This window comes from Danio rerio, chromosome 14 (assembly GCF_052040795.2).
Source record: "Danio rerio strain M-AB ecotype USA chromosome 14, GRCz13ab, whole genome shotgun sequence".
Classification (NCBI taxonomy): domain Eukaryota; kingdom Metazoa; phylum Chordata; class Actinopteri; order Cypriniformes; family Danionidae; genus Danio; species Danio rerio.
The window spans coordinates 25,851,541-25,878,990 of record NC_141034.1 but is presented as its reverse complement, the minus strand read 5'-3'; the positions used below and the strand labels follow the sequence as shown (position 1 = coordinate 25,878,990).

Genomic DNA, 27,450 nt, shown 5'->3' with positions numbered 1-27,450 from the left:
GCCAAACAACTCTTCCCCAATTTACTGAATGAAACAAGTGTGACATTCCAGAACAGGGTCATAAACAAAATCAACTTATAAGAGAAATACCACAGTCTTACCTTTCAGTTTGTCTCCATAGCAAGCAGTTAATAAGCAAAATAGTTTGGTCAACAAGGTATCAGACCTCTAAAGATCATGTGGATTTATTATATTATTTTAGCTCTTCTCCAAAACCTAGTGAACTGCTTCAGTGGTTACAGACTACATAGAAAGAAACCCAGCTGAAACGGAAATAATAAGTAATTTATTTTAATAAGATATTAATTTTTGATTTGAAACATGCCTCATGAGCAGCAACCTAGTAGTTAATGGTCACTTATGCTTGAATTCTTTATTTTTTAGTCTTTTGAATGATATTTTCACACATATTCAGCAAGGATGCATTACGTTGATTAAAAGTGACCGTAAATATATTTTTATTATAACAAATATTATAAATAAGTTCTTTTTAAAATCAAGTAAAGAATCACAGGTAACACTTTACAATAAAAGTATAAAAAATAATAATCTATTAATATGTAAACTAAACATTAGTATGAATTAATGATATTTTAAGGCACGCGCTAACCATGAACTAACTTTAACTACATAAGCCGTGAATAATGGCTACCTTAATTACTTGTTAGTACATGATTGTTTGTTAATTAATGCATTAATTACAACATAACTTTATGCATAATTTAACCATCATGAACTCATGAGCTGTTCATATATAATTACGTCATGACTTTACTTGGAGAGACACATCATTATTAACCCATTGATAACGACTCATGAACTCCTTATGCACGTCCGTCTAGTGCATTTACACTGAATAACAATAGAAGAGTGTTCTGTCAACATCAACAACTTAAATACAGGAGTTCATGAGTAGATAAGGATAAGTTATTGGTGATGTGCCCCTCCGAGTAAAGTCATGACATAATTATACATTAACAGCTCAGGAGTTTATGATGGTTACATTTACTGTAGCTTAAACTTAAATGTTATTTAATACATTAATTAACAACATGTACCAACAAGTAATTAAGGTAGCCATTACTCATACATGAACTCATACATGAAGTTTTAACTCATTTTGCACCTTAACTCATCATTAATTCATAATAAAGCCATGTTTAGTTTACATATTAATACATCATCATTCATATACTGTTATTGTAAAGTGTCACAGAATCACGAAATATGTTTCCACAAAATGTTAAACAGCAACTGTTTGTCTAATTTATATAGTGACTTCTTAAGAATCGTGTGACCCCAAAGACTTATTTACACACAAAATATTTATTTATGCACAAAATATTTATGACAGTGCTTTTATTTCATAAAGACTGGAGTAATAGTGCTAATAATTCTGCTAGGCATCAAATGGATAAAAAAAAGATTTTAAATAAAAGTTTTATAATATTTTGTAATTAAATAAATACATTAAGAGACTTATAAAAAATAGCATATATTTAAATATCAAAATAAACTTGAAGGGCTAATTCACCCATTAATGAAAATTCTACCATCATTTACTCTGCCATGACTTGTGTCAAACCATTTTTATTTTTGCTCTATTGAACACAAAAGATTTTTCCATATTTATTTTTTCTACTATGGATGTCAATGGTTACAGGTTTCCAACATTCTTCAAAATATCTTAATTTTTGTTCAACAGAAAAAAAAACCTCAATTGGTTTGGAACAAGTCAATGGTTAGTAAATGTTAACAGAGTTGTCATTTTTTTGGTGAACTATCCCATTAAATATAGAATAAATACTAAAAGCAACTGCAATGTTGCATTAGTTATGACCATTCATTGACTCTTTTAAAGCAATATAATTGTAACTTTTAATGGAGCTTTTATCCTACCAATGATCCTTCAAATGTCAACCAGACAGGCAGCTCACAGGGTTTCGGAAGAGCCATAGTCTTTAGTTATTTTAAACAAATGATGCATTATGATGTAATGGGTGAATCTTATTTGTCATCGAATTATGTAAATGAATGAGAGGAAAAGTGAAGGGAAGGAAAAGTCATTGTAAACACAGAGAGCACTCACGTGTGAAAGAAGGGGCTGATGGAAAGTCACTCCAACCAGTTGCACATAACTTAGCGAGCATCAGAGCGAGTTTGAACAAGGAAGAATGGAGAAAAAGATGCTAGAGACAGAGAGGAAAAGGAAGAGACAGAAATGCGTGACGATGAAAGGGAAGTTGAAAAACACAGGCAGTATGAAAGGACGGAAAACAAATAGTGCTTGTGATGAAAGATGGAATTTACCTGGCTCTCCACTAGCATGGCGATGTCCACAAACATGTCGTGCAGCTCCTTTATGCTGCTCTCCAGACGCACAATGTCTTTGTGACGTGCTTCGATCTCGCTCAGTGCTTGTTTGGAGATCCCTGAATCCACAATCTATAACACAAACAGCAGACCGATCGGGGGGCATTCTTCATACACTCAAAAAATTATGTTTGCTGTTTGTTCAAACTACTTTTACAACTGCTTTACTTCTTTACTATATTTATTATGTGCTTAAACAATACAATTCGTAAGGTTTTTTTTGAGACAACTCAATTCTTTTATGTTCAATCCACTTAAATTTGTCAAAATGAGTTAACTTAATTCCTTCATGTTAACACATTACAAATTGATTGTGTTAAAACCCAGCATTTTCTACAGCGTATGTGGATTAGTAAGCTGGGTTTAACTGTTGATGGTTTGACAGGATCCAGGAGAGCTCGAAACTCATGTTGTCATTGCAACATGCCCGTAAGCTCAAACTTTCTTGGCAGTAGGGTTATTTCATACAAAGACTTTTTTGTACAATAAATTTATTACTTTTTTCAGTTTTCATGTAACAAAAGATTACACAGTTAAAGGATAATGATCATGTAGACACAGCAAACATTTTACACCCTATTCTCCCTCACAAAAAAAAAGAACAAAAAAAGGTGGAGGTATGTTTAAATCAAGTAAAGAGTGCTTCTCAAGTCTATGTTTAGACCATGATACTACCCTACTCCCACAGAGCTTGTTCTTGTTGTAGCAGACTGCCAACATTTACATTGATACAAATTCATTTCAAGCAAAGATGACACTGAAAGCATGCATCAACTTCTGATATTTTCAGTAACACTTTAGACACAAAGTTAATGCATTTATTTATTAACATGATCAAACAATGGACAATACATTTATCATAGCATTTATTCATCCTTGTTAAGGTCAGTCAATGAAAATTAATTCATGTTGCCCGAAATAGCATTAACAAATTCATTAGTAAATAAATGATGAACTACAATTAAGAAATGCTGTACAAGCATTAATCATGCAGGTAAATAAATTAACTATCATTAACTTTGTGTCCCATATTGAAAAATGTTACTGTATTTCCTAACAAGAGCACAGTGTTTAGTAAATTGGGAAAAATAACAATATTGTAAAATAATTTGAACATTAAAAAGACATTTTACATACAAATGAAAACTTTTAAAAGATTCTGCCTCAACTTTAGTACAAGTTCTATAATATAATACAATATAAAATAAAATAAAATAAAATAATATAATATAATATTATATAATATAATATAATATAATATAATTTTATATAATAATATAAAATAATATTTTTTTTGTGAAAGAATAATATAATTTTCTAATTAAGAAGGGGTGATGGGAGATTGGGGCCAACTTTAACAGTAATGTTAGTTTGTGTAATATATACAGTTCTTTAGTGAATCAAACTTATCTATTTATTTAAATTACATTACTAATGGGTGCAACTATGCATTCACAATGACATGAACCGTTACAAGGGTGGTCAAATGTATATTTATATAATCTATTATTTTACATATTATATTATTATTATTTAAGTTACAGATCAGAGAAAACTATTTGGCACTATTAAAATGTAACGGTTGCAGGTTTGTGCGCTCTTCCGGAATGTCTGTGTGATCATGTGGGTTTGTTTTGCTTTTGTGGCCCACGTGTGTTGTTTTGGTCACGTGGCCTTACGTCACTCCGCTGGATTGATTTTTCGCCAGCTGATATACATCATCGTGACTATATAAGTGCTACGTGTTTAATGTTCATTGTCAGTTCGTTACATGTGCTCATGTGTGTCTTTCTGTCTGTGCTCAGGACCGTGAGGAGTTTCTGCTAGAGCGTGATTTCCTGTTTGATTCCTGTCCTGTTCCCCTAGCCTTAGCACCTCACTCTTTTGTTACACCTGCCTTTTTGAGTTTGACTGTGTTTAATAAATTCCTTTGTTCACTCGCTATTGGATCTACCCGAACATTTATTTGAACGTGACAAAACGAACTGACCTTTACCATGGATCCAGCGAGTACTTCACAGATATCGGAGTTCCTTACTGCTAGCAATGCCAGGATTGATCGCCAGGACGAGGCTTTAGCCACGACTGCACAGGCTATCCAGGCCTTGGTTGGTCAGGTGTCATTACTGACTACTCAGGTCCAACAGCTGATTTCCGGAACAACACAAGGGGAGCCTGCACCAGCTCCGGAGGTGATACCTGCGCCGGTGACTGCCAGTGCTAACGTGGGCGTTGGTCGCTCAGTTGAGCCTCGCCTTCCTCCGCCGACCTGCTATGCTGGGGAGCCTCACTTATGCCGGTCCTTCTTATCCAAATGCTCCCTGTACTTCTCCCTGCAGCCATCTTTGTTTTCCTCAGAGCAGTCCAAGGTGGCGTTCATCATCACCCTCCTTTCAGGAAGGGCGGCTCAATGGGGAACCACAGCATGGGAGAAGAAATTACCCTGTTGTTCTTCGTTCGACCTGTTCTCAAAGGAACTAAAAAAGGTCTTTGATCGGGCCGCCTCTGGGAGAGAGGCCGCTCGAGTCCTCGCTGAGCTCCGCCAGGGGAATCGGAGCGTGGCGGACTATTCCATTGAGTTCCGCACTTTGGCTGCTGAATCCGGCTGGAACGCGGAGGCTCAATGGGACATGTTCCTTCATGGCCTTTCGGATCGTCTTCAGGACGAGATCTACTCCCTAGATCTTCCCAAGACCCTCGACGAGCTAGTGGATTTGGCCATCCGGGTGGACTCCAGACTGCTTCGCCGTGAGAGTCGCATGCGGCAAAACAGGTTTCCGGATCCTGTCCCTGACTCGCCGGTCTCGCCGATGGCACCGGAAGTTGGGAGCGTTGACCCGGAACCTATGCAGTTGGGCAGATCCCGCTTGTCCGTAGAGGAGAAGCGCCGGCGAAGAACGGAGGGACTCTGTCTTTACTGCGGTGGGGCGGGGCATCGGGTGGCTTCCTGTCCCGTAAAAGTCAACACCCATCAGTAGGTAAGGGGTTACTGATGGGTGAAATTAATTTGGACAAATCCTCTACGTCTGCCACAATACTGCCCGTCTCTTTATCATGGGGTTCCGGAACTCAAGAAACACAGGCGCTCGTCGATTCCGGGGCGGAGGGAAACTTCATTGACTCTAGTTTCGCTTTCAGTTTTAAACTTCCGGTTATTGCACTGTCACAACCCATTGCAGTACGCGCACTCAGCGGACTTTTCCCACTATGACTCACTCCACTAAACCCATAAAGCTGATCACGTCTGGAAATCATGTTGAACACATTTCATTTTTTTTAACAGACTGTTCTAACACACCAGTGGTTTTAGGTCATCCTTGGTTAATTCTTCATAAGCCTCATATTAACTGGGGTCTTAATGCCATAGTTTCGTGGAGTGAGAACTGTCATCAGTCTTGTCTTTCGTCTGCTCGTTCTGCTGTTTCTTGTTCTGTGTTTCAGGAGGAGCGCATGGACCTGTCAAACGTGCCCAGTGAGTACCTCGACCTGAAGAGAGTGTTCAGTAAGTCTCGAGCTGCTTCTCTGCCTCCTCATCGTCCCTATGACTTTGCAATAGACTTATTGCCAGGTACGTCTCCGCCTAAAGGCAAGTTATACTTTCTTTCTATTCCTGAGAGGGAGGCCATGGAGAAATATATTTCTGATTCTCTAGCGGCCAAGATCATACGGCCCTCTTCTTCACCGGCGGGGGCGGGGTTTTTTTTCGTGAAAAAGAAGGATGGGTCTCTTAGACCCTGCATTGACTATCGAGGGCTGAACAGCATCATGGTGAAGAATACGTATCCTTTGCCGCTGATGTCTTCAGCGTTCGAGCGTCTGCAAGGGGCTTCGTTTTTCATGAAATTAGATCTCCGTAACGCATATCATTTGGTTCGCATGAAGCAGGGTCATGAGTGGAAAACCGCGTTTTTGACCCCCAGGGGGCATTTTGAATATTGTGTTCTTCCTTTTGGGCTTTCTAATGCTCCTGCGGTTTTCCAAGCACTCATAAATGACGTGTTGCGAGATATGATAGATCAGTTTATTTATGTCTACCTGGATGACATTCTGATTTTTTCTCGTTCTCTCCAGGAACATGTGCAGCACGTCAGGCGAGTGCTTCAGCGGCTGCTAGAGAATGGGCTTTTTGTCAAGGCGGAGAAATGCGTGTTCCATGCACAGTCTGTTCCCTTTCTAGGACACATTGTGTCAGTCGAGGGGGTGCGCATGGATCCAGAGAAAGTTCAGGCTGTGGTGAATTGGCCAATCCCCGAGTCTCCTAAGGCCCTGCAGAGATTTCTGGGCTTCGCTAATTTTTACCTGCGTTTTATTCGCAATTTCAGCCAGCTCGCCGCCCCTCTGACGTCCTTAACCTCCTCCAAAACTCCCTTCAGGTGGTCGATCGCAGCACAGGCTGCATTCTCCAATCTGAAGAGCCGCTTTGTTTCAGCTCCTATTTTAGTGACACCTGATCCCTCCCGGCAGTTTGTGGTGGAGGTTGACGCGTCAGAGGTGGGGGTGGGAGCTATCCTGTCCCAGCGCGCCGCCTCGGATGACAGAATTCATCCATGCGCGTTTTTCTCTCATCGATTATCTCCCGCAGAACGAAACTACGACATTGGTAATAGGGAGTTGTTGGCTGTCAAACTCGCTTTGGAGGAGTGGCGTCATTGGTTGGAGGGTTCGGGGGTTCCCTTTATCGTTTGGACCGATCATAAGAACCTCGAATACATCAGGTCCGCCAAACGACTCAGCTCCAGGCAGGCTCGGTGGGCATTATTTTTCGGACGTTTCGATTTTATCATCTCTTATCGGCCGGGTTCCAAAAACATCAAACCCGACGCGTTATCCCGTCTTTTTGATTCTTCCGAGCGCAATACGTCTCTTGAGCCCATCGTTCCCCAGAGGATTTGTATTTCTGCTGTGACATGGGAGATCGAGAGCAGGGTCCGCACAGCCCTGGATGGGGTAACGCCCCCGGCCGGATGCCCACCCAGTTGTTTGTTTGTGCCGGAGGGGATTCGGTCTGACGTCATTCGATGGGGACATTCCTCCAAAGTGGCTTGTCATCCGGGGGTGAGTCGTACATTATTTTTAGTTAAACAGCGATTCTGGTGGCCAGCTATGGCACGGGACATACGCGAGTTTGTTTTGGCCTGTTCCGTTTGTGCTGTTTCTAAGACTTCCAATCGCCCTCCTGCTGGACTCCTTCAGCCGCTGTCAGTGCCTTCGAGACCCTGGTCGCACATTTCGCTAGATTTCGTCACCGGGCTCCCGCCGTCTGGTGGCAATACGGCTGTTTTGACCGTTGTGGACCGGTTCTCGAAGGCAGCTCATTTTATTCCTCTGCCCAAATTACCCTCAGCCAGAGAGACAGCGGATGCTGTCATTAATCACGTCTTTCGCATTCATGGCCTCCCGACGGACGTGGTTTCTGACAGGGGGCCCCAGTTTGTCTCTAAATTTTGGAGAGAATTTTGTCATTTATTGGGAGCGACTGTAAGTCTTTCTTCTGGGTTTCATCCTCAGAGTAACGGACAAACTGAGAGGGCAAACCAAGATCTCGAGCGCATGTTACGTTGTTTGGTTTCCCAGAATCCCTTCTCATGGAGTCAGCAGCTCCCATGGGTGGAGTACGCACACAATTCATTACCAGTGTCGGCTAGGGGCCTTTCTCCGTTTCAGTGTAGTTTAGGTTACCAGCCACCAGCTTTTCCCAGTCTGGAATCCGAAGTCGCGGTCCCCTCCGCCCACGCCTTTGTCCAGAGGTGCCGACGCACTTGGAACAGGGCTAGGCAGACCCTCCTCCAAGTGGGTGCGCGCACCAAGGCTAAAGCCGATCGCCACCGGTCGAAGCCTCCCGTTTACGTCGTCGGTCAAAAAGTGTGGCTTTCAACTAAGAATATTCCCTTGCGTTCCGTATGTAATAAACTTGCACCCAAATTTATTGGCCCATTCACTGTCATCAAGATCATTAGTCCGGTGGCAGTCCGCCTCAAACTTCCTCCAGCGTACAGGAGAATTCATCCCGAGTTCCATGTTTCCAAATTAAAGCCCGTTTTTCATACGGCGATTAATCCGCCCACTCCGGTTCCCCCCCCGCCACGTCTCGTAGATGGGGAGACCGTTTATTCGGTTAAGCGCATTCTGGACTCAAGACGGAGGGGGCGAGGATTTCAGTACTTGGTGGACTGGGAAGGTTATGGTGCGGAGGAGAGAAGTTGGGTCCCTGCAAAGGACATATTGGATCACTCTCTTATCGATGATTACAATCGCCAGGTAAGCGCTTCTGGGAGCACCAGGAGGTGCTCTTGAGAGAGGGGTAATGTCACGGTTGCAGGTTTGTGCGCTCTTCCAGAATGTCTGTGTGATCATGTGGGTTTGTTTTGCTTTTGTGGCCCACGTGTGTTGTTTTGGTCACGTGGTCTTACGTCACTCCGCTAGATTGATTTTTCGCCAGCTGATATACATCATCGTGACTATATAAGTGCTACGTGTTTAATGTTCATTGTCAGTTCGTTACATGTGCTCATGTGTGTCTTTCTGTCTGTGCTCAGGACCGTGAGGAGTTTCTGCTAGAGCCTGATTTCCTGTTTGATTCCTGTCCTGTTCCCCTAGCCTTAGCACCTCACTCTTTTGTTACACCTGCCTTTTTGAGTTTGACTGTGTTTAATAAATTCCTTTGGTCACTCGCTATTGGATCTACCCGAACATTTATTTGAACGTGACATAAAAGGCTGACACCCCATACATTTTGTTTTGACCTCCTTCAGGAGGGATCAAGTGTTAAATTGGGTGTCAATTTCTTTCCAAACCCCCATGTAATTCGTAATTTCCAACCACAGTTGACTAGTGTTTGCCTTAGAGCGACTTAGTTGTTACAATATCTAAATGAAAAGCAACTATTAGCATTGGATTGTTACTTCATATGAAAATGAATATGGTGTGTGCATTAAAAAGTTTGTGGGTCAGTTAGTTAGTTCTCGTCTATACTGCTGAAGCTGAATTTAGACAATGAGATAAGAGTGTATTTACAAAGTAACCACAATCACAGTAAACAATGAATCACCCAAATGTTTCATTTATGGCAGTATATTGCATATTGTGATTCTTAGGTCAACCAGAGCCAACATTTCTTGATAAAAACTATTTAGGGGTGGACATTATGAATGAAGTCTTATTTTGAGCCATCGTTAATTTTTAACCAATTCATTTGACTTTTTACTGTAGCTTGTGATTTGGGTGGATAAAAAGCTCCTTTCATGTTAAGTGTTGCACATTTCAGCAAATATCATTATAAAATTTTCTCTCAACTATTTACATTCACTGGATGACTGGTTTCGAATACTTGTGTTTACATTAATCTCCACCTGACTATTCAAACTATTCTGTTGGTGATTGCTTTACTATAAACATGGATGACCTTTGGGTTTTGAATGACTGTGCTTTAAAATGATTTATTTAATTCATGTAGGGTGGTTTCATAGTTACTTGCCAACATTGTTCAATAGGTATATGCACACAGACTTTTAATTTCAGTCAGCCAGCCCGAGGGCTTCCGGTTAATTGTCATCCCATACCAAATGGCCTCGTTTAAGATCTGATTTCTTTAAAAACAGCAATATTCACAGCCTGGCTGAGATACGATATAAAGTAAGTATCAGACCAAACAAGAAGCACTTCATTAAATGATATAAAGTAAGTATCAGACCAAACAAGAAGCACTTCATTAAATGATATTTTTCCGCGTCATGTCTTTAAAATATAGAAATTAATTTGACCCCAGTATTTTCAATGGAGTTTCTGTGCTGGCCTGCGGCTAATAACGGTGCCTGCGTTTTAACAGTCTTTCATCTCTTTTTTTGATTTAACAACCAAATAAATGCTTAAGTCTTTTTAACTGACTGTATTTGAATTCAAATACAACACTGATGCTCTAAAATGAACCGTGTAAAAATGTAATATAGTTACATAAAGCTTTTACCGAAGGTTCATCATTGGCTGAAAAACACAAACTGTGCATTTGGCCCATTCAAATCTGTCATGGATGTTTGGGGTGCAAAATTTGACTAAACTCTGTTAAAAGTGTTAAAAAAAAACTCTGTCCTATTTTTTTTTCTTATTTTTTAAAGTCTATGGTTTGTAGTAGCTCGTAAGATTAGCCTTTATAAATATTCTGATGAACTGAAAAAGTTATATGAGAAAGTAATGATCGTGTAAATAAAAGAGACAGTTCATCCAAAAATCTAAACTTCCTCACACTCAAGTGGTTCTGAACTTTTATGAATATCTTTGTTCTGTCGGAATTCAAGTTTAAAACCACTTGAGTGAGGGCATTTAGATTTTTGGGTGAACTGTCCCTTTAAATAACATGCTAAATGTGTTCATTACACTCTACAGTCACTGACTTCCATATTTTTTGTTCCGACTATGGATGACAATGGCTTCTTTTTCCAGCATTATCTTGTTTTGTGTTCAACAAACTCAAACAGGTTTAGAACAAGTGGATGATGAGTAAATAAAATTACATTTTGGGGTGAATTGTACCATTTAAAAGCCAAAACAGATCAAATGCATTTGGTTTTAGCTAAAAAGGGTGTCACAAACACCCCCTTATTATATTATATATCCCAAGCAGTGTCAATGAGAGTGTGTTATGAAGACCAGAGAAGTAAGGAATGGTCGGTCTTGTCGTGTTCATTACCCCTGCTGTAAAAACGGCTGCGTTTCCACCCTCCAGCATCTCCTCAAGCTCCTCATCAGTTGTGGCTTTACCGGCTAGAGCGAGAAGCAGAACAAAAGCAAGTCAAAGACAGAAAAGGGGAATAACACAGTGTCAGTTTGACAGGGTTCAACCACGTGTTGTACTGAACCATAGTCTTGTGTGCTGGTATTTAGTCAGGCACGAGTGAGCGGGAAACACTTACTGATCTCTAGTTGTCTCTGAATGCGACCTTTGCTCTTCTCTCTGAAGTCCACCTGAGCTTCATTGTATTTGGTCATGACATCAACAAACTTTCTGGAAAGAACAGCGTGCTGGTGGAGCAACATGAGGGCAGAGTTACTGGAGAATGTGCTTTTGTGTGTGATATTTAAGTTGGATGTTAACTCACCTGTGATTTACGTATTCTCATGTCGGCCGATACTCTTTCCACTTCTTCCGTCTCAAGATTCCTTTCAATGGCTGTACAGACATATATACACAGGGCAGGACAGTTATAGTTCATATTAAAAGCATTAAAAAATTATCATTGCATTGAATGAAATACATGTTGACCAACTAACCAGAAACAAATACAAAAAAATAATCAAATTACATTTTTCTATGCTTTTATTCTGGGAATTTCTTTGTTTTTTAATGGTTGGAATATAACTCTATACCTTACCTCATTAAGTATATGTGGAACCATGTATATGCAAATTAGCTCTCACCGCTACCTATTCACACCAGCTCTACCTGTTCCACTTTCACTGAGTTAGCAGAAGTAAACTCTACACAATGGCAAGTAGCAATTTACATTTATTAAGCATGTAAATGTAGATGTAAAATATGTATTTTGTGAACAGACTAAGGCGTATTGTATTATTGGGCTACTTTTGATATTATTTGGCTTGTTTTTGGGCCATTCAGCTAGATTGTGTTGCCAAAAAAGCCAGGGTATTGAGTGTGGAAGATAGTGCTTGTTATTCACTTCGCCCACATTCAAACACGGCTAGTACCTGGACTTGAACCTGTGAACCTCCAACTATCGAACCATTAGGCTACGACATGTATATGCAGATTAGCCCTCATCTCTACCCAATCACAGCAGCTGTACCGGTTCCACTTTTGCTGAGTTAGCAAAAGTAAACTCTACACAATGGCAAGTAGCAATTTATATATATTAAGCACATCAGTGTAGATGTAAAATGTGTATTTTTTGAATATTTTGAGTTTTGATATTATTGGGCTAGTTTCTGGCTATTTTTTATATTATTAGGCTTGTTTTTGGGTCATTTGCTAGGTTTGTTGCTAAAACCTGACAACGCTGGTGCCTTGCTCAAAAGACTAACCTAAGCCAGGGTATTAAGTGTGGAAGAGAGTGCTTGTTATTCACTCGGCCCATATTCAAACCCTGCTAGTGCCTGGACTTGAACCTGTGAACCTCCAACTACCTTACCATTTAGTCTACGGCTGCCCCTGTTTATGCACTATACACTATGTACTTATAATTTATGTAATAAACCGTCAAGTGTTTGAACCGCAAGTTTGTAAGGTTAATTTGTCATTTATTGTCTAAAATCTCGCCCCTTCCACTATTCAATAAAAGCTGCATCACTTGAGTAAGTTAACTTTTTCTTATTAGAGTTTTCTACATGAACACACTACTTGCATTATTTATACTTAAAAGCATATTAGAGTTGCACACAAGTACACAGATCTTGTCTTTGTCAGTTTCAACAAGAAAATAGATTGAAATGGTGCTGCTGGATGAATTTGCACTTGGCAAAAACACCAGACAGACATGTATCCTACATCAATGGCATGTTTTTCGCCACATGGGGTCATAAAAAGTACTTTCAATATTTCCTAAAGACACATAGTAAAAAATTTATGCTGAAAAAAATAAGCACACTGATTTTTGCAGCTGACATTCCTGCATAGGCAAGTCTGGACAGAAAAAAATAAATTTATATAATATATGATTCAATCCACATTGGGCAGATAGTGTTATCACTTTTACAAATGCATCTTAGACTGGATGCTATGGAGCATAGCTATGGAGAGCTAAAATCTAATTCAGTCATTAGTGGCACACCTTATGTGACAAAATAACAAAATCAAATTGAAGCTGCCTGGAGAATTCATTCACACAGAAAAATCTTGGCCTTCAGTCTGACAATATTAGACATCAGCAAAACATAAAAAGTAACGTGGGCCTTTGGACAATGTTAAAAGATTTCAGCAACATGTTAAGCATGCTACTGATGTGCTAAACAAGACAACATTGTGGTACAACATGCTAACAATCTTCTGTTGGAAACATTTTAGCGCTCTAAAATGTCATAGTAATGTTCTGAAACATGCTATCGGCAAGTTAGAAACATGTTATGTGGTAATGTGGTTAAGTTAACAATTATCATAAAACCTACTAGCAACATGCTATTAAAAATACTAGCAATATGTTGCTCATCCCAACAAAATGAAATAAATCAAATAATGCACCTTAAAACTTCAAGCTTTAAAAACTTTACAAAACGTTATGGGACAGCTTCCTCCATGCCACCGTCAATGTCAAAGATCTGAAACTTGATGTGCTAAAAAACTAAAACTAAAGCTGCATCCAAAATCAAATACTTCCATACTACAGTATGTAGTACGCTAAAAACTGTATGTGAGTCAAGTAGTTTGTCCAAATTTATAAAATTCGAAAAACAGTACGTGAGAAGTACCCAGATGACCTACTATTTGCTGCGAGTGTAATTTCAATTGAGGTTATTCTATCCCATGATGCACTGCTGCACTGCGAAAGAATTCATTAATGGGAATGAAGTGACGCAACAGATGTGGGTAGTTCACGTGATCATGACAAAATGGCGGATGCTGTACGTCTGACTTCCATTTATACTGCTTATTCATACTGTAGAATGTACTTTTCTAATGATCGAGTAGTACATTTAAATTTAAATGTAGTACCTAGGTGGTTTCGGACACATGCCTTGCACTCAAATTCTAAAAAGAAATGATAAAAACTACATTAACATAGAAATCTTAATAAAATGACTATATAATAAAATATAATGTAATCAGGGCTTGACATTAACTTTTTTGATCACCAGCCACTGTGGCTAGATTTCCAAGATTACTAGCCACTCGCCATTTTCACTAGCCACACTTGTTGATAAAATATATTTTGTTTAAATTTGACTTTGACATGCCAAATTACTTGGTTTAGATATTGTGTCAAGTACACATGCCTTCTCATTCATTTAACTTCTTGTGTGTATTGTGTATTAGCTTGCTCAGTGTGCATGATCAAATGGGTTGTGTTGCAATAAATCAGTTTTTATTTCACGACTTTTCAGGGCTTAAAATTAAGGATTTATCAAATTTATTTCTGACCACACCAAATAAGTATTTCTTAGCCACTATATTTTAATGTGTAAAAACTGGGGAAATATAGCTTTATAGGTGCACTTTTTATATCAACAAACCTTTTATTTAAAAAAACATTACATTTAAAAAATAATTATTGTCATGTATCTAAAATATGCACAGTAATCTGTCCTGGCTAAAAGTCCCTGATCAGCAGTTAACTACACATAAATGGGGAGTAATCTCCCATTACAGCAATGTTATTGTAAAAAATTATATTTAAACCATATTAACAAAAATAACTGTGAGCAAAAGAAAGCAGGTGAAACATACCATGCACACGGTTAATGTTAGGCCTGTTAATAATCTCTTCTGAGAATAATTAAAATGAAAGCAGTGACCGCTGCTGCTTACAAAAGAATATGTGTATTTTTTTAAAATCTTGAGCTCTTGACAGCAGCAGGACTGTGGGTGCACGATCATCGCTCTTTGTCCAGTCTATTTCAAAGGGAACCAATCGCACCCGTTGCGCTTTCTAGGCACGGTTGCTTTGCGTAAGTAAACGGGAGCGCGCGCACACTTTTTAACAGTTGCACACATCACATCAGCTGTTAGCGCGAGTGATCGTGCTCTCATTCTGTATTCACCATCTTTTTGCTCGCGTGAACGGTTATTTTTGTCAGTCGTGCTGCTTCTCGATTCTAATATCACATTTGCATGAATATTGTGCCATGCTTATTGTCAAACCCTGCTTTTAAGAAAACTACAATTTAAAAATGATTTCCAACCAGCCAAAGTGGCTAGTGGAGGTGTCCGTCTAACCCGCCAGAGCTGAAATCTACCCGCAATTGGCGGGTTGGCGGGTGTTAATGTAAAGCCCTGAATTTAATATATTATAATATAAATGACTATTCTATGTGAATAAATATATAACACTTTAAAAAATATAATAAAAAATACAAAAATAACAATCAATATGATATATCCAACAAAGCAATAACAGTTTCTCTGTACTACAATAACGCTGACGCAGGGTAAACACTGCTTTTGTAAAGGTGGATAAATGACTCAGATATTTCTGGGTCAGAGGTGTTTAAAAAGCCAAGCCTAGGACTGCGTGCCCTAGTTCTCTGACCTAATGAGAAAACCACAAAGTAGGCCAGAGTACGTGTAAGGGCACTTACTCTTCAGTTTGTTCCGAGCATTGTTGGCCATTTTCTTGATATCATTAGTTAATGCCTCCAAATCATCCTGTGTTTCTGTTCAGAGAGAAAAAAGCAGAAGTTAGAATGTAGGTATTATAATGACGGAAGGTGAAAAATGAAGACTGATCATGGTTTTGTGTGGGTTTTGTCATTGTTAAACACTTCCAGAGGAATATCCTATTGCTCAGAGGTTGCACCATTAATGGAGTTATGTTTCCGGTACAATACTATCAAAAACATTTGTCATAAGCAAAAAAATATTGTCTCTTATGGTAAGCAAGGCTGCATTTGTGTTTTGTTTTTTTATTTTTAAAAAAATGCAGTAATATTTTGACAAGTTTTTAAATAATTTTGTACATATTAAAATGCCATGTATTTCTTGCACGGAAAATTAGAATTTATGATAGACATCATTTATGAAAATCATTCTGAAATGCTGATTTGGTTCCCTAGAGACATTTTTATAATCAATAATTAAAACAAGTGTGCTGCTTTTTGTCAACCATGACATGTCTTTTAAAAAGATTCTTTAAAAAGTTCAAATGTATTCATAATGCATGTATCCTTAATATGAATTTATTAATTTAGTATTGTTCATTATTTCATTTTATTCAAATGTTCTGTGTGGTTCTCGAATCTGATTGGCTGATAGCCATGCAATATTCTGCAATATCAGAACTTGTACAGCCTCCCCACCCTTCTGTATTACTTTGCCCACATAGAGTAACAGCAGATCAATAAACTCACTACAGTTTGACAAATATTGCAGCTGTTGGGACAACATAATGTACCGGCTGAAAAATGAGGATCTTTAGGAGGGAATGTAGTTGTTTAGATTGCATCTATGCAGATTATTTATAAGGATAGTGCCTATTTTATATATTTATAATTTCTGAGAGACAGCACGTCGGCGGCCATTAGCTTGTCTTTGAGCAGAGCATAGACGGTTGAGGTTGTCCATCCACAAGAGGGTGACAGACAGCATAATAAGCCCTTAGAGGAGAAAAGATTGGTGTATTTTCAAACTACAGCTGACCAAAACATTATCAAATTGGTGAGTAACATTCTAAGTCGATCTCTCTCTTTTGTATGTTGCAGTTCTGTATTTATACTATAGCTATTGTAGTGTATTGAATGTGAGATGGGGCTCGCATATCAGAAATGTATGTATTTTGTGTCGGCCTCTCTTTGTATAATCCTGAGTTACTTTTTGGTTGGCCATCTGTTTGTTTCTAATGAGTCTCCTGTTATCACTACTGCAGACTAAATCAATAAAATATGTGTCTAACGCTTTTGCTTATCGCAAGCACAACAGTAATCTTGTAGTGTTTGCTCTGTTTTTGCTTTTTTTGAGGATAATTATTGTGATCTCCCGATTGCAACAGAGAAATACTGGGAAATGTCTCTAGATTGATGGCTTTTTATGCCATTCAGCCTTATAATCTTAAAATGTTAGCAAAATCACCTGTTTTGTCTTCACTTTAGACATTAGGCTAGAGAATCATTCAAATACTAGCTCTAAAGTGACGTTGGTGAAATAGCAATGGTTTCTGCTTTTCTGATGTCAGCTGCGGATGAATAAATTGCAGAAGAAAGCAGTTCCTCATACAAAATTATGGATTTTTAGACTTTCCGTGTTTGATTTTCTTTTTTATTTACACGATTATGTTGTTGAACTGTTATATAAACATAATATCACATGTTTATATTGTCTGTACATTGTCACAGTGCTGATATACAGCCATATCGAACTACTACGAGTGCGATATCGCTCATTTAATTCATAATATTGTTAACTTGTGCAACTCGAAATAGTTGTAAAAATATAATTCATTAATAGGTCTTACTGATTATTCAACTTATGCAAGTCTTTTTCCACCACAGGTCAAAAAATAAAAGATAATGCATTTGCAATTCTGATTAACATCTTGCATTTCTGACTTTTTTCAAAACAGCTAGATAAAACTAAACTAGCCATGAATGTGGGGTGTTAATTCAAAATTCTAAGAAAAACACAGTCTCAGTAATCTGAATTAATCTAAGATAAAACTAAGAAATACCATTTCTGTTTCCTGTGGTGAAAACAAGCGTCTGTAAATTCCTGTGCATCAATTATTGGTAACGTATAGGTCGTAAAGTGTAAAAATGGTCAAAATGCCCACATTGAGTGTGTGTTCGTGTGTCTTACTCTGGTCTGACGTTGGCGCAGAAAGAATAACGGAGTAAAGTTTTTTCACTTCGGCCACATTCTCATCGATCTTATCAATGCTGTTTCTAATGTCTTCAATCTGAAAAAATAAAACAAGGTCACTTAAAATGCACAACACCAGTTACACACATTTAAAGCTCATGAGACGCAAACACAGCTGTAAAATATACAGTACAGACCTGGGAAAAAAACTCATCCATAAAAGCAGCATTGTCCACCGCGATCTCAACATCCTCGTCATCATGATCGCACGTCTGAAACATACAAAAAAAAATAATTATTTTTATTAAACAGAGGTGACAGAGTTTTTTTTTTTTAAAACAAAAATTTTTAACAGAGATGAGAATTTATTTATTTAAAGCAGAATTGAGAAACCTTGTTTTTAGCAACACCGGTGGCCATTAATTAAACAGCAGCCATGAGTTTTTACTTTCAATCACAAACAAACTAGAGACTGAATGAGATTCAATCTTTAGTTGGTTAGAAGTAATATTAAATAAATGGGCAGTAAACAAACATTCAGATGCCACCCAGGCTACTGGGAGTGATGGATGAATAAAATATGTTGCCTATGTTCATTCAATGCTATAACCATAGCATTAAATAGTTCAATCCACTTGTTGAGTGTGACATTAAGCAGCTTCCGGGTCCAAGCTGTCTATTAAACTGTATGGGGAGACTCAACAGATGGCAATAATAAACTATGTAATACTTTATAAAATCACAATCATATATATATATATATATATATATATATATATATATATATATATATATATATATATATATATATATATATATATATATATATATATATATATTCATGTCCTTTACGTAAAATTGTTGTAAAAAAATTATTTGGGCTGAATTAAAACAAATTGTTGAACATTATTAAATTTAATTTGTTTGTTGAAATTCTACACAAATATATAGTTTGCAACAGTTCTGCATGCAACACTTTTTTTCAGTAGCTACTTCACCCTGAGTCCCATTAAATATCCAGCAACAGGATTTTCACAGATAAACTTAATTTCAAGATCAAGGAAGGTCTCATCTTTTAAGTTTCATTAGAAGTGGTTCACGCATTGGCAATGAAAAAACAATTGACATATGTCGATACTTATATTGGCCGTTAAGGAAATGATGAGTAAGAACATAAGGAAATACCATGTAAAACCATAAGGAAATGTTATTTCAGCATTTAATGATCTCATGCGGTCTTTACACCCTCCTCTTAATATAACTACTCATCAGCTTTTACTTACTATATTTTTCTTTAATTCTAACATTTTTTAGAAGCACAAAACAAAACAAAACATTTCTTGTATACATTCTTTGATAATTTTTATACAAATAATAATAAAAAATAAAAAAAAGTCCATCTGACATGCAGTAAAAAATATACACCATAAAGTCGTACTTGGTCAAACTCAAAACATTATGAATAGAGTGGGAATACAAGTGTAAAAAATGGTCAAAGACTTATAAGTACTAGGGATACTCCAAGCAGCATTTTTGCAGGCGATAGCAAATACCGATTCCTTGTCATGGTGATCGGCCGATACCAGGTACAAATTCTGATGCTTTAAGCTTTATAATGCATGAAGCACATTTTCACTTGAAGTATGATACTCAAGTGGAGATCTTGCCTTATCTAAGAGAATAAATAAAAGATGTTGCATATAATCCTTTGAACATGTGTTTACAGAAAATAATAGATAAAACAGATTTTAAAAAATGGTAAGAAAAATCACTAACAAAGCAATTTGGAAGTTTGGAGCCCGTCTTTGAAGCATAAGAAGAAATGCACACCTGTAAATCCATTACTTCTTTAATAAAAGGAAATAGGCCTATAAACTACATTTAAACGTTTATTACAATAAGTGTATTACAATAAGTGTACGATAAGTTATATTATTAAAAATTCAAGTTAAAAATAATGTTTATTTCCCGAATATTTCCAACCAGGTTTTAATGAACTTGCAATATTGTTAAAAACACAGAACTTTCAGTTCTCATATGTGAAAAGATTTCAGTTCTTATATATCCTCTGCTTGTAAATATGTAAACAGACACTTGTGATTGGTTGATCGGCCAGATTAGTGAGTGCCGATTGAGTCATGAAATGTGGTTATGGTCCGATACCGATCTCTGGCTGATCAGTCGAAGCATCCCTAATAATTAACCTACTTTTAACTAGTAAAATGATATTCACTTCTGCTAATTTACTGTTTACACATCTAGAGGAGTAATTCTGAGGGACTTAAATCATCTCAATGTTGGAGATCTCTGAGCCAATGACAATGTAATGATAATCAAGAGCTTGTTGTGCTTTATAAGCACTAATTTGAACTTTTTGCATTTTAAACTTGTCAAAGCCTTTTTTCTGGTAGATAATTAAGCAAATTTATAAAACATAGCCTAGACAAGTGTAATGTAATGTGTATTTATATAGCGCATTTATTGTGCATGGCCATACACCCAAAGCACTTTACAATCATGAGGAAGGGGTGGGGGGGGGGTCTCTTCACACCACCAACAGTTTGCAGCATCCACTTGGATGATGCGACGGCAGCCACAGGACAATGGCGCCAGTGCGCTCACCACACACCAGCTATTTGTGGAGTGGAGAGACAGTAATAGAGCCAATTTGGTAGAAGGGGATGATTGGGAGTCCATGATCGTATGGGCCGATAGAGGGACTTTGGCCAGGAGAAGTGCCATGGGATTTTTGTTGACCACAGAGAGTCAGGACCTCGGTTTAACGTCTCATCCGAAAAACGGCGCCCACTGACAGTGTAGTGTCCCCTTCACTTTTACTGGGGCATTAGGACTCACATAGAGGTTGAGGTTGTCACACAGGTTGAGCGCCCCCTGCTGGCCTCACTAACACCACTTCCAACAGCAACCTAGTGTTCGCTAGTGGTCTTTCATCCAGGTACTAACCAGGCTCAGCCCTGCTTAGCTTCAGTGAGTAACCGGTCTTGGGCTGCAGGGTGATATGGCAGTTCATTCCACTGTATAGTGAGCCAAGCCAAAGCCAAACCTGAGTGAGTAAAACCATTTTAAAAAGCACTGTTACACAGCTGTCTGAAATACCTGATTCTGATTGGTCAATGATTCCAAAGTATATTTTCTCCTGATAACAACCGCTAAATGACGCTAAAATAAACTCATCCAGGAATAACCTTTACTGTCAGTGAATATGCTCAAATGCACATATTTACATCCACATTCTCAGAAATAAAGGTACAGGAGCTGTCACTGCATGGGGCAGTACCTTTTCAAAAGATACATATTTGTACCTGAATGGTCCATAATGGTACCTCAAAGGTACTTTTAGGTACATTTGGGTACTAATATGCACCTTTTAGGTACCACTGTGGACTATTTGAGTACAAATATGTATCTTTTTAAAAAATACTGCCCCAGTGACAGCTCCCGTACCTTTATTTCTGAGAGTGAACTTGTTCTAGATGCCTCTATTTGCTTGTGTTTGTGAATTATGTGTTAGGGAATCAATTTGTAACATTTTAAGTATAATAAAATGATCCAAACTTCCCATCTTAATACTGTAGCTTCAGTCTCCATTTCATTTTCATTTACGCTCACATCCTAATCTTTCCCTCATATGCATATTGCAGGCTTTTATGTCTGCTTTTGTCTGAATTCAGTATGTAGTTTATGCAGAAATCATTCACTATTTCTCCAGGGGGAGAACAAATTGACAGGGAAGCACTATAGCTGATCCTGACTTTTTGGACACAGATAAGTGGGGAGAGAGAGAGTTTTAATTTTATTGCCATTTCAGCTTATATGCCTATGTCATGGCAAAAGGAAAATAGATCAAGTTTATCACTTTTAATAAACACCAATTTTCTATAATTATAAAAATATTCTAACAATTAAAAGTAATCAACAGCAATAAATAATGTACAAGGTAAAATACATAAATAATAATAATAATGATAATATATAAGATAAAAATCTAAAACAGTTTTTTAAGATTTCCTTTTGATAAAAAATTCTACAATTTTAGATGGATTCACATTTAAAAATATTTCCTTTAATGTCTCTCCAGATAAAGATTGTTGTCTGAGAACATTAAAAATGGGGCATTCCACAAGAATATGTTTAACTGCTCGGTTTCTGTTGCAATATAGACATTTTGGTGGTTCTTCTCCTTTAAGTAAATGTTCATGCGTGAGTCTCGTGTGTCCAATGCGGCATCTTCTATAAACAATCTCATCGTGTCTTGAATTAAAACATAAATTAGATTTTTTTTCCCTATTTCAGGCTTAATTTTAAAAAGTTTATTTTCTGGGCCAGATAAGTGGGGCGGGGTTTGTGAAAGGTCAATTGGGAACGTTTCTTCTCCGCAGGTAAGCTAAACTTTTTTTCTTAAACACAGATTTGAGACAGGAAATCTGGAAGAATTCCTGGTGGTCTGCTTCACTTCAGATTTGGCACAGTCAGGATACAAATAAATGACATGTCTTGTTAGTTTATCTTCTCTTTACTTGTTCAGCATGCTAATTGATGAAATGGGTTGCACCATTTGAACCCTTCCCTAAAAGTAGTTTGGGACTATAACATGTCTTTCCCAAATAGTTTTTCTAGCTTATTGTATTGTATAAGCATCAGCAAGGATGGACAGTAAGAAAAGTCCCGGTTTGGCTGAAAAGGGCCTGGAGGAGTAATCCTACCCTATCAACCTATCCACAATCAAAATATTAAATTAATTAAAACCCTAGCCTATTTGTATTGCTAAAATTGTCAAAAAACTTGACCTCACTCAGTATATGCTGTAAAATAACACTTGTTTTTGCAGCCTGTGAGCAGCATAAATTTCCCGCTGAAGACTGCAGACATGTAGAGGATAACAGTAAACAATATAAATTAATGTCTTTTAAGTTTGAAGACCATGTAGGTCGAAGCGTTGTTGCAATAAAAAAATTGAGAGCTAAAGTGGCAGTGAACCGATTTTCTTTTTCCACTGTGTTTGTTTTTGATCAAGCATTGACCTTTGAGAATCTCAGATGTGCGTACGTTTCTGTTTTCTACTTTTATAACACAACACTTTGAGCAATTTTCATCTAAATGTGCATTGAGAAGAAAATTCTTATGTCTATAGCTAAGGATAGAGTTATAAATAAGCTGCAGAACGTATATTAATGCTGCTCTATGCAGATCTAAATATTAACAAAAATGGTAAACAAAAGTGCAACACTATTAGTGCATATATTTCAAATGTCTAATTTCAGTATTAAAGAATCATATTCTTAACGTGCACAAAAGCTACAGTATTATTTTTGTTAACTTATCAACTAAAATTATAACCTAAAACTGCAACAGTACAATCTGAACTGTAATTTTACCATTTCCACCACTATATTATTATTATTATTATTATTATTATTAAACTGCTCTTATAAGAATATGATTTTAAAATATATTTTGTCTCGTGAACATCCTGTGTTACAGGCCTCTGCTGACAAACCACAATGTAAGCAGGCATAAAACAACAGATGTTGCTGCATTAGCAAACTGTTAAGTCTAGATCTGTATTGCCTGTAAAGTCATGTAAATGGAGGACATAAATCTGCACAAAATCCTTACAATATAAGCAAGCAAGAAGTGTATATTGTAAATTTATGTGGACTTTAAAGTTGATTGCCATCTACCAATGTGACTTGCACAGCACTTTTTATATCACAAGCAAAGAAAGGTGTGCCTTGTGACGCTTTATGAGGAGCAGGTGGAGACCAGTATTGTTTTCTATTTTAAAAGCTTTCAAATGACACAATAGCAATTAAAGCCATTAACAGCGTCATAGAGCTGAGCCCTGCACATGACAGCATTATATCTTGAATGTGAGTCAGGAGACAAGAGGGTTGAAGTCTGAGTAAAATCACACCTTCTTTATGACACCACTCAAGGATTTCTCTGCAGTCATCAACTTGTGGCTCCGTGACTCCACCGCAGAAACAGCACAAACACACACTCACACACTCTTTACCTCTCTTCAGTGAACTGAATAAAGTAAAACTCTATATTCAGCATTTCCAATGGATTAAATGACACATTCAGCTTTTTGGCAAAAATAATACAACATTAACTATTTTTTTCTATTATATATCTAAATGGGGGTTGGACAATGAAACTGAAATGCCTGGTTTCAGACAATAATTCATTATTATCCTTTTGCGGCCAATACAGCATCAATTTGTCTTGGGAATGAGAGATACAAGCTCTGAACAGTGGCCAGAGGTTTTTTTAATCACTGAATTTTGTTTAACAACAAAACAGAAGTCAATGGCACTATTCTGCCTAGCCTGCTTTACTGAGGTGAAGTTGGTTTTATATTCACATTGGTTCATTTGTGAACAATATCAACAAGTGGCGTGCTCCCTACGTATATTGTTTTCCATGCTACTTTGAATATTTGGTTTTGAAATAGCATGCAAGTATGGTTCAGTAATAAGTATAATTCCTGTACCTGCTGGCCAACCACTAACCATTCAGTAGTTGCTTTAGGACAAAGGTCGTGAGAGAGTGAGACCAGCGATCCTTGCATGCATGAAATATTGCACATTATGACAAGTTTTGCTTGCTACACAACTGAAAACGTGCTGGATATAATACAGTTTTTTGTTTGGAATTGTAGTATTATAAAGTACTATAACTACTATGCTTTGAGCAGCAGGGGAGGGACTGTTTTTCAAAGATATTATGCTAACGGATAGCACTTTGGCAGATCACCTACTGCATCTTTAATTGTGAGCACATCGTTAGATTATACTCAGTAAGAGAAGATGTAAATTATATCAATTGTTTTGGGATGCTTTGACTAGGTAAATCAAAACCACTAATTTGTTGTTGGACTGTTCTTGACTTTAACTAAGCTAGAGTATTGTAACCATGTTTAAACAGAGCTAACATTATTTTGCTCTCTTTTACAGCTGTAGTGACCCAATGATGGTGGTAATTTGGAGCTAACAACACCATCTTTATGAATGAAACTAAGAGTTTCTCTGCCCTTTTGGTTATAGGTGCTTCTTGGACATTAATCTAGAGATAAACAAGGTCAGAGAGACAAAGAGAGACAATATAATTAGACATATTTCTGAGTAGAAATATGCTTGAAGACTTCAACCAGTTCAAATCGGTTACTACAAATTGTACATTTTTGGGACATATCATACACAATCAGCACAGTGCAATGCCAGGTACAGGTTTTATTTTCACATCCTGCACCAGGTTGGTTAAAAAGCAAATGCACTTGCGTCTATTTGTGTGGTCACAGGCATGCTAGTCTGAAAAGGAAGTGTGGTAAGGGGACTTGTTGGTGCATTGCTATTTTAAAGTGAACTAAAATAAACAGTGCAAATGTCTAACTGATAACTGCTTTAACGTCAATTACACATTTTCATTTTTGTCATATAAACACCGCGTTAGTGAAAGACTGGCCTTGAATGCACATATACACTGTTTGTATAATATCTGACTGCATGTAACTGCATCCCAAATCTCTAAAACTATAAAACTAAAGCAATGTGCACTGTGCTGAGTGAGAGTGCTTCTCTTCCTGTTAAACTGAACAGTGCCATCATCGATGATGTAAGCGTGCACAGGTTCGGAAGGCAGGATGCAATGTGAGTGCAGGCCGTTGGGTGAGGGAGAGGGGTACAATCATGCTATCAGCCTTCCATGTCAGAATCTGATGTTTAACTGACGTTGAATTTTGGTTGTATATGAAAATCGGGTTGAGGTAGAACCCAATGTAATGTATTAAAAAGGTAATGTGTGTATTTATAGAGCCCATTTATCGTGCATACACCCAAAGCGCTTCACAATCATGAGGGGGGTCTCTCCAAACTACGACCTATGTGTAACATCCACTTGGATGATGCAACAGCAGCCACAGAACAACGGCGCCACTGAGCTCACCACACACCAGATATATGGTATGGTATGAGTGATAGAGCCAATTTGGAGGGATGGGAATGATTAAAAGGTCATGATGGGGGCAATTTGGCAAGGACACCAGGGTTGCACCCGTAATCTTTACGAGAAGTGCCATTCGATTTTTAATGACCACAGAGAGTCAGGACCTCAGTTTAACATCTCATCCGAAAGACAAATGTCACCATAATGTCAGAACATGACATTAAATTTTGGTTGCATATAAAAATTGGGTTGACTATCCAATGTCAGTTTGAGGTCAGACCCCAACATTAACTCATAGTCTGACCTCAAACTCACATTGGATTTTGACGTCAACCTGATATTCATACATAACCAAAATTCAAAGTCAGTCTAATGTCAAGATTACATATGTGTGACGTCCAGTGCCTCTTGGGATTTGATAGTAATGCAGTTTAGATTACCACAGTTTGATTTGAATTAAAGCTAGTTTTGATCCTTTTCATACATACTCATATACTGGTACAATATCATATGGCCAATGCAATACAGCATAATATTCATTAATTACAAATGTTCAATTTAAATTAAAGAGGAAACAAACTTTTTACCAATTGAGATCCGTTAAGTGAATAATACACTTTAACTCACAGCTTTGTGAAAAATGACCCTGAGCATGTCAAATGCTGGGAATCTGTTAAAAGTCAGTCTTCCCTGTTGAGACCTAAACCAACGGTTACAGCATTCAGGAAAAGAAAAAAAAATATTTGATGAACAAAACAACACACAGGTCCTCCCTATATATTGTAAACAAACACCATTAGCTCATCTGAATTTATCATCATTAACTATGTTTCCCTCCAAAGATGCAAAAATAAATTTTTGCGCAAAACTTGGAATATTGCACATAATATGTGCAAATAAAGCATTTCCATCCATTGAGTCAAAGAGAACAAAATCGTCACTTCCAGATTAAATGGCGCCAAACATCAAAAGTAAAAACTAAATTTGCGGTGGTAGGAGAAGCTGTGTGTACTTTATTTAATAAATGACTTGTGCCTCAGAAGACAGTATGTTGACGCGAAATGAACAGGTGGTGCAGTTGAAGGCATGGACGCAAAGCACAGACAGTTCACAGTTCTGGAGCTAATTAATAATATAATAACACTAATACTGAAATGGTTAGGGCTTTTTAGAATTGCCAAAACAACATTTTAGATGTTTTACAGTGTGCTCAGCCTGCTGGTTTATCCATTCGCACACATTTTTATCATCACATAATCAAAGTCACATGACTTTTTTAATGCGCATACTTGAATTTGTATGGTAAAAGGGTTTCCATCATAGTTTATGCGCATGTTTTTATCAAATTTATCCTTCTCAGTTATGCGCAAATGTTTTATGAGCCTTTTCCATCAACAGTTTTTTTTCTTTATGTGTATATCCAAAATACACATAAAATAGGTGGATGGAAACATTACTACTGTATTGTACATGACTATATACTGTACAGCAATCCATACTATCATCTATTAGGCATTTATTAAAAAATAGAATTTAAATTATTGTAAAATCTTTTCCCCCTCCCTAATCTAGCTTTTGATTCTCTGAGTACTCATTTCATTTGCATAATTAATACTTCTGGTTGGTATTGCCTCTTGTTGAATCGATAAATGCCTCAC

At 37.5% G+C, this 27,450-nt stretch overlaps 1 protein-coding gene across 13 annotated transcripts in view; it reads right to left on the bottom strand.

Annotated features, from left to right (window-relative positions):
- stx3b (syntaxin 3b) overlaps positions 1-27,450 on the bottom strand; it is a 60,309-nt gene that overhangs the window by 15,345 nt on the left and 17,514 nt on the right. For 7 of the 13 annotated variants that reach the window (XR_015506647.1, XM_087280290.1, XM_087280289.1 and 4 more), the window contains exons 2-8: positions 18,022-18,096; positions 17,822-17,921; positions 15,613-15,687; positions 11,466-11,536; positions 11,280-11,388; positions 11,057-11,130; positions 2,311-2,445 (exon numbers count right to left, since the gene is read on the bottom strand). Coding sequence is in view for 6 of the 13 variants with exons in the window: in XM_087280290.1 (XP_087136416.1) it covers positions 2,311-2,445; positions 11,057-11,130; positions 11,280-11,388; positions 11,466-11,536; positions 15,613-15,687; positions 17,822-17,921; positions 18,022-18,096 (639 nt within the window). In the remaining 7 variants the exon portion in view is untranslated. Of the gene's footprint in view, positions 1-101; positions 2,190-2,310; positions 2,446-9,100; positions 10,032-10,077; positions 11,131-11,279; positions 11,389-11,465; positions 11,537-15,612; positions 15,688-17,821; positions 17,922-18,021; positions 18,097-27,450 lie in introns of those variants that run through there. The other 6 variants (XR_015506651.1, XR_015506649.1, XR_015506650.1 and 3 more) reach the window with 4 other exon arrangements.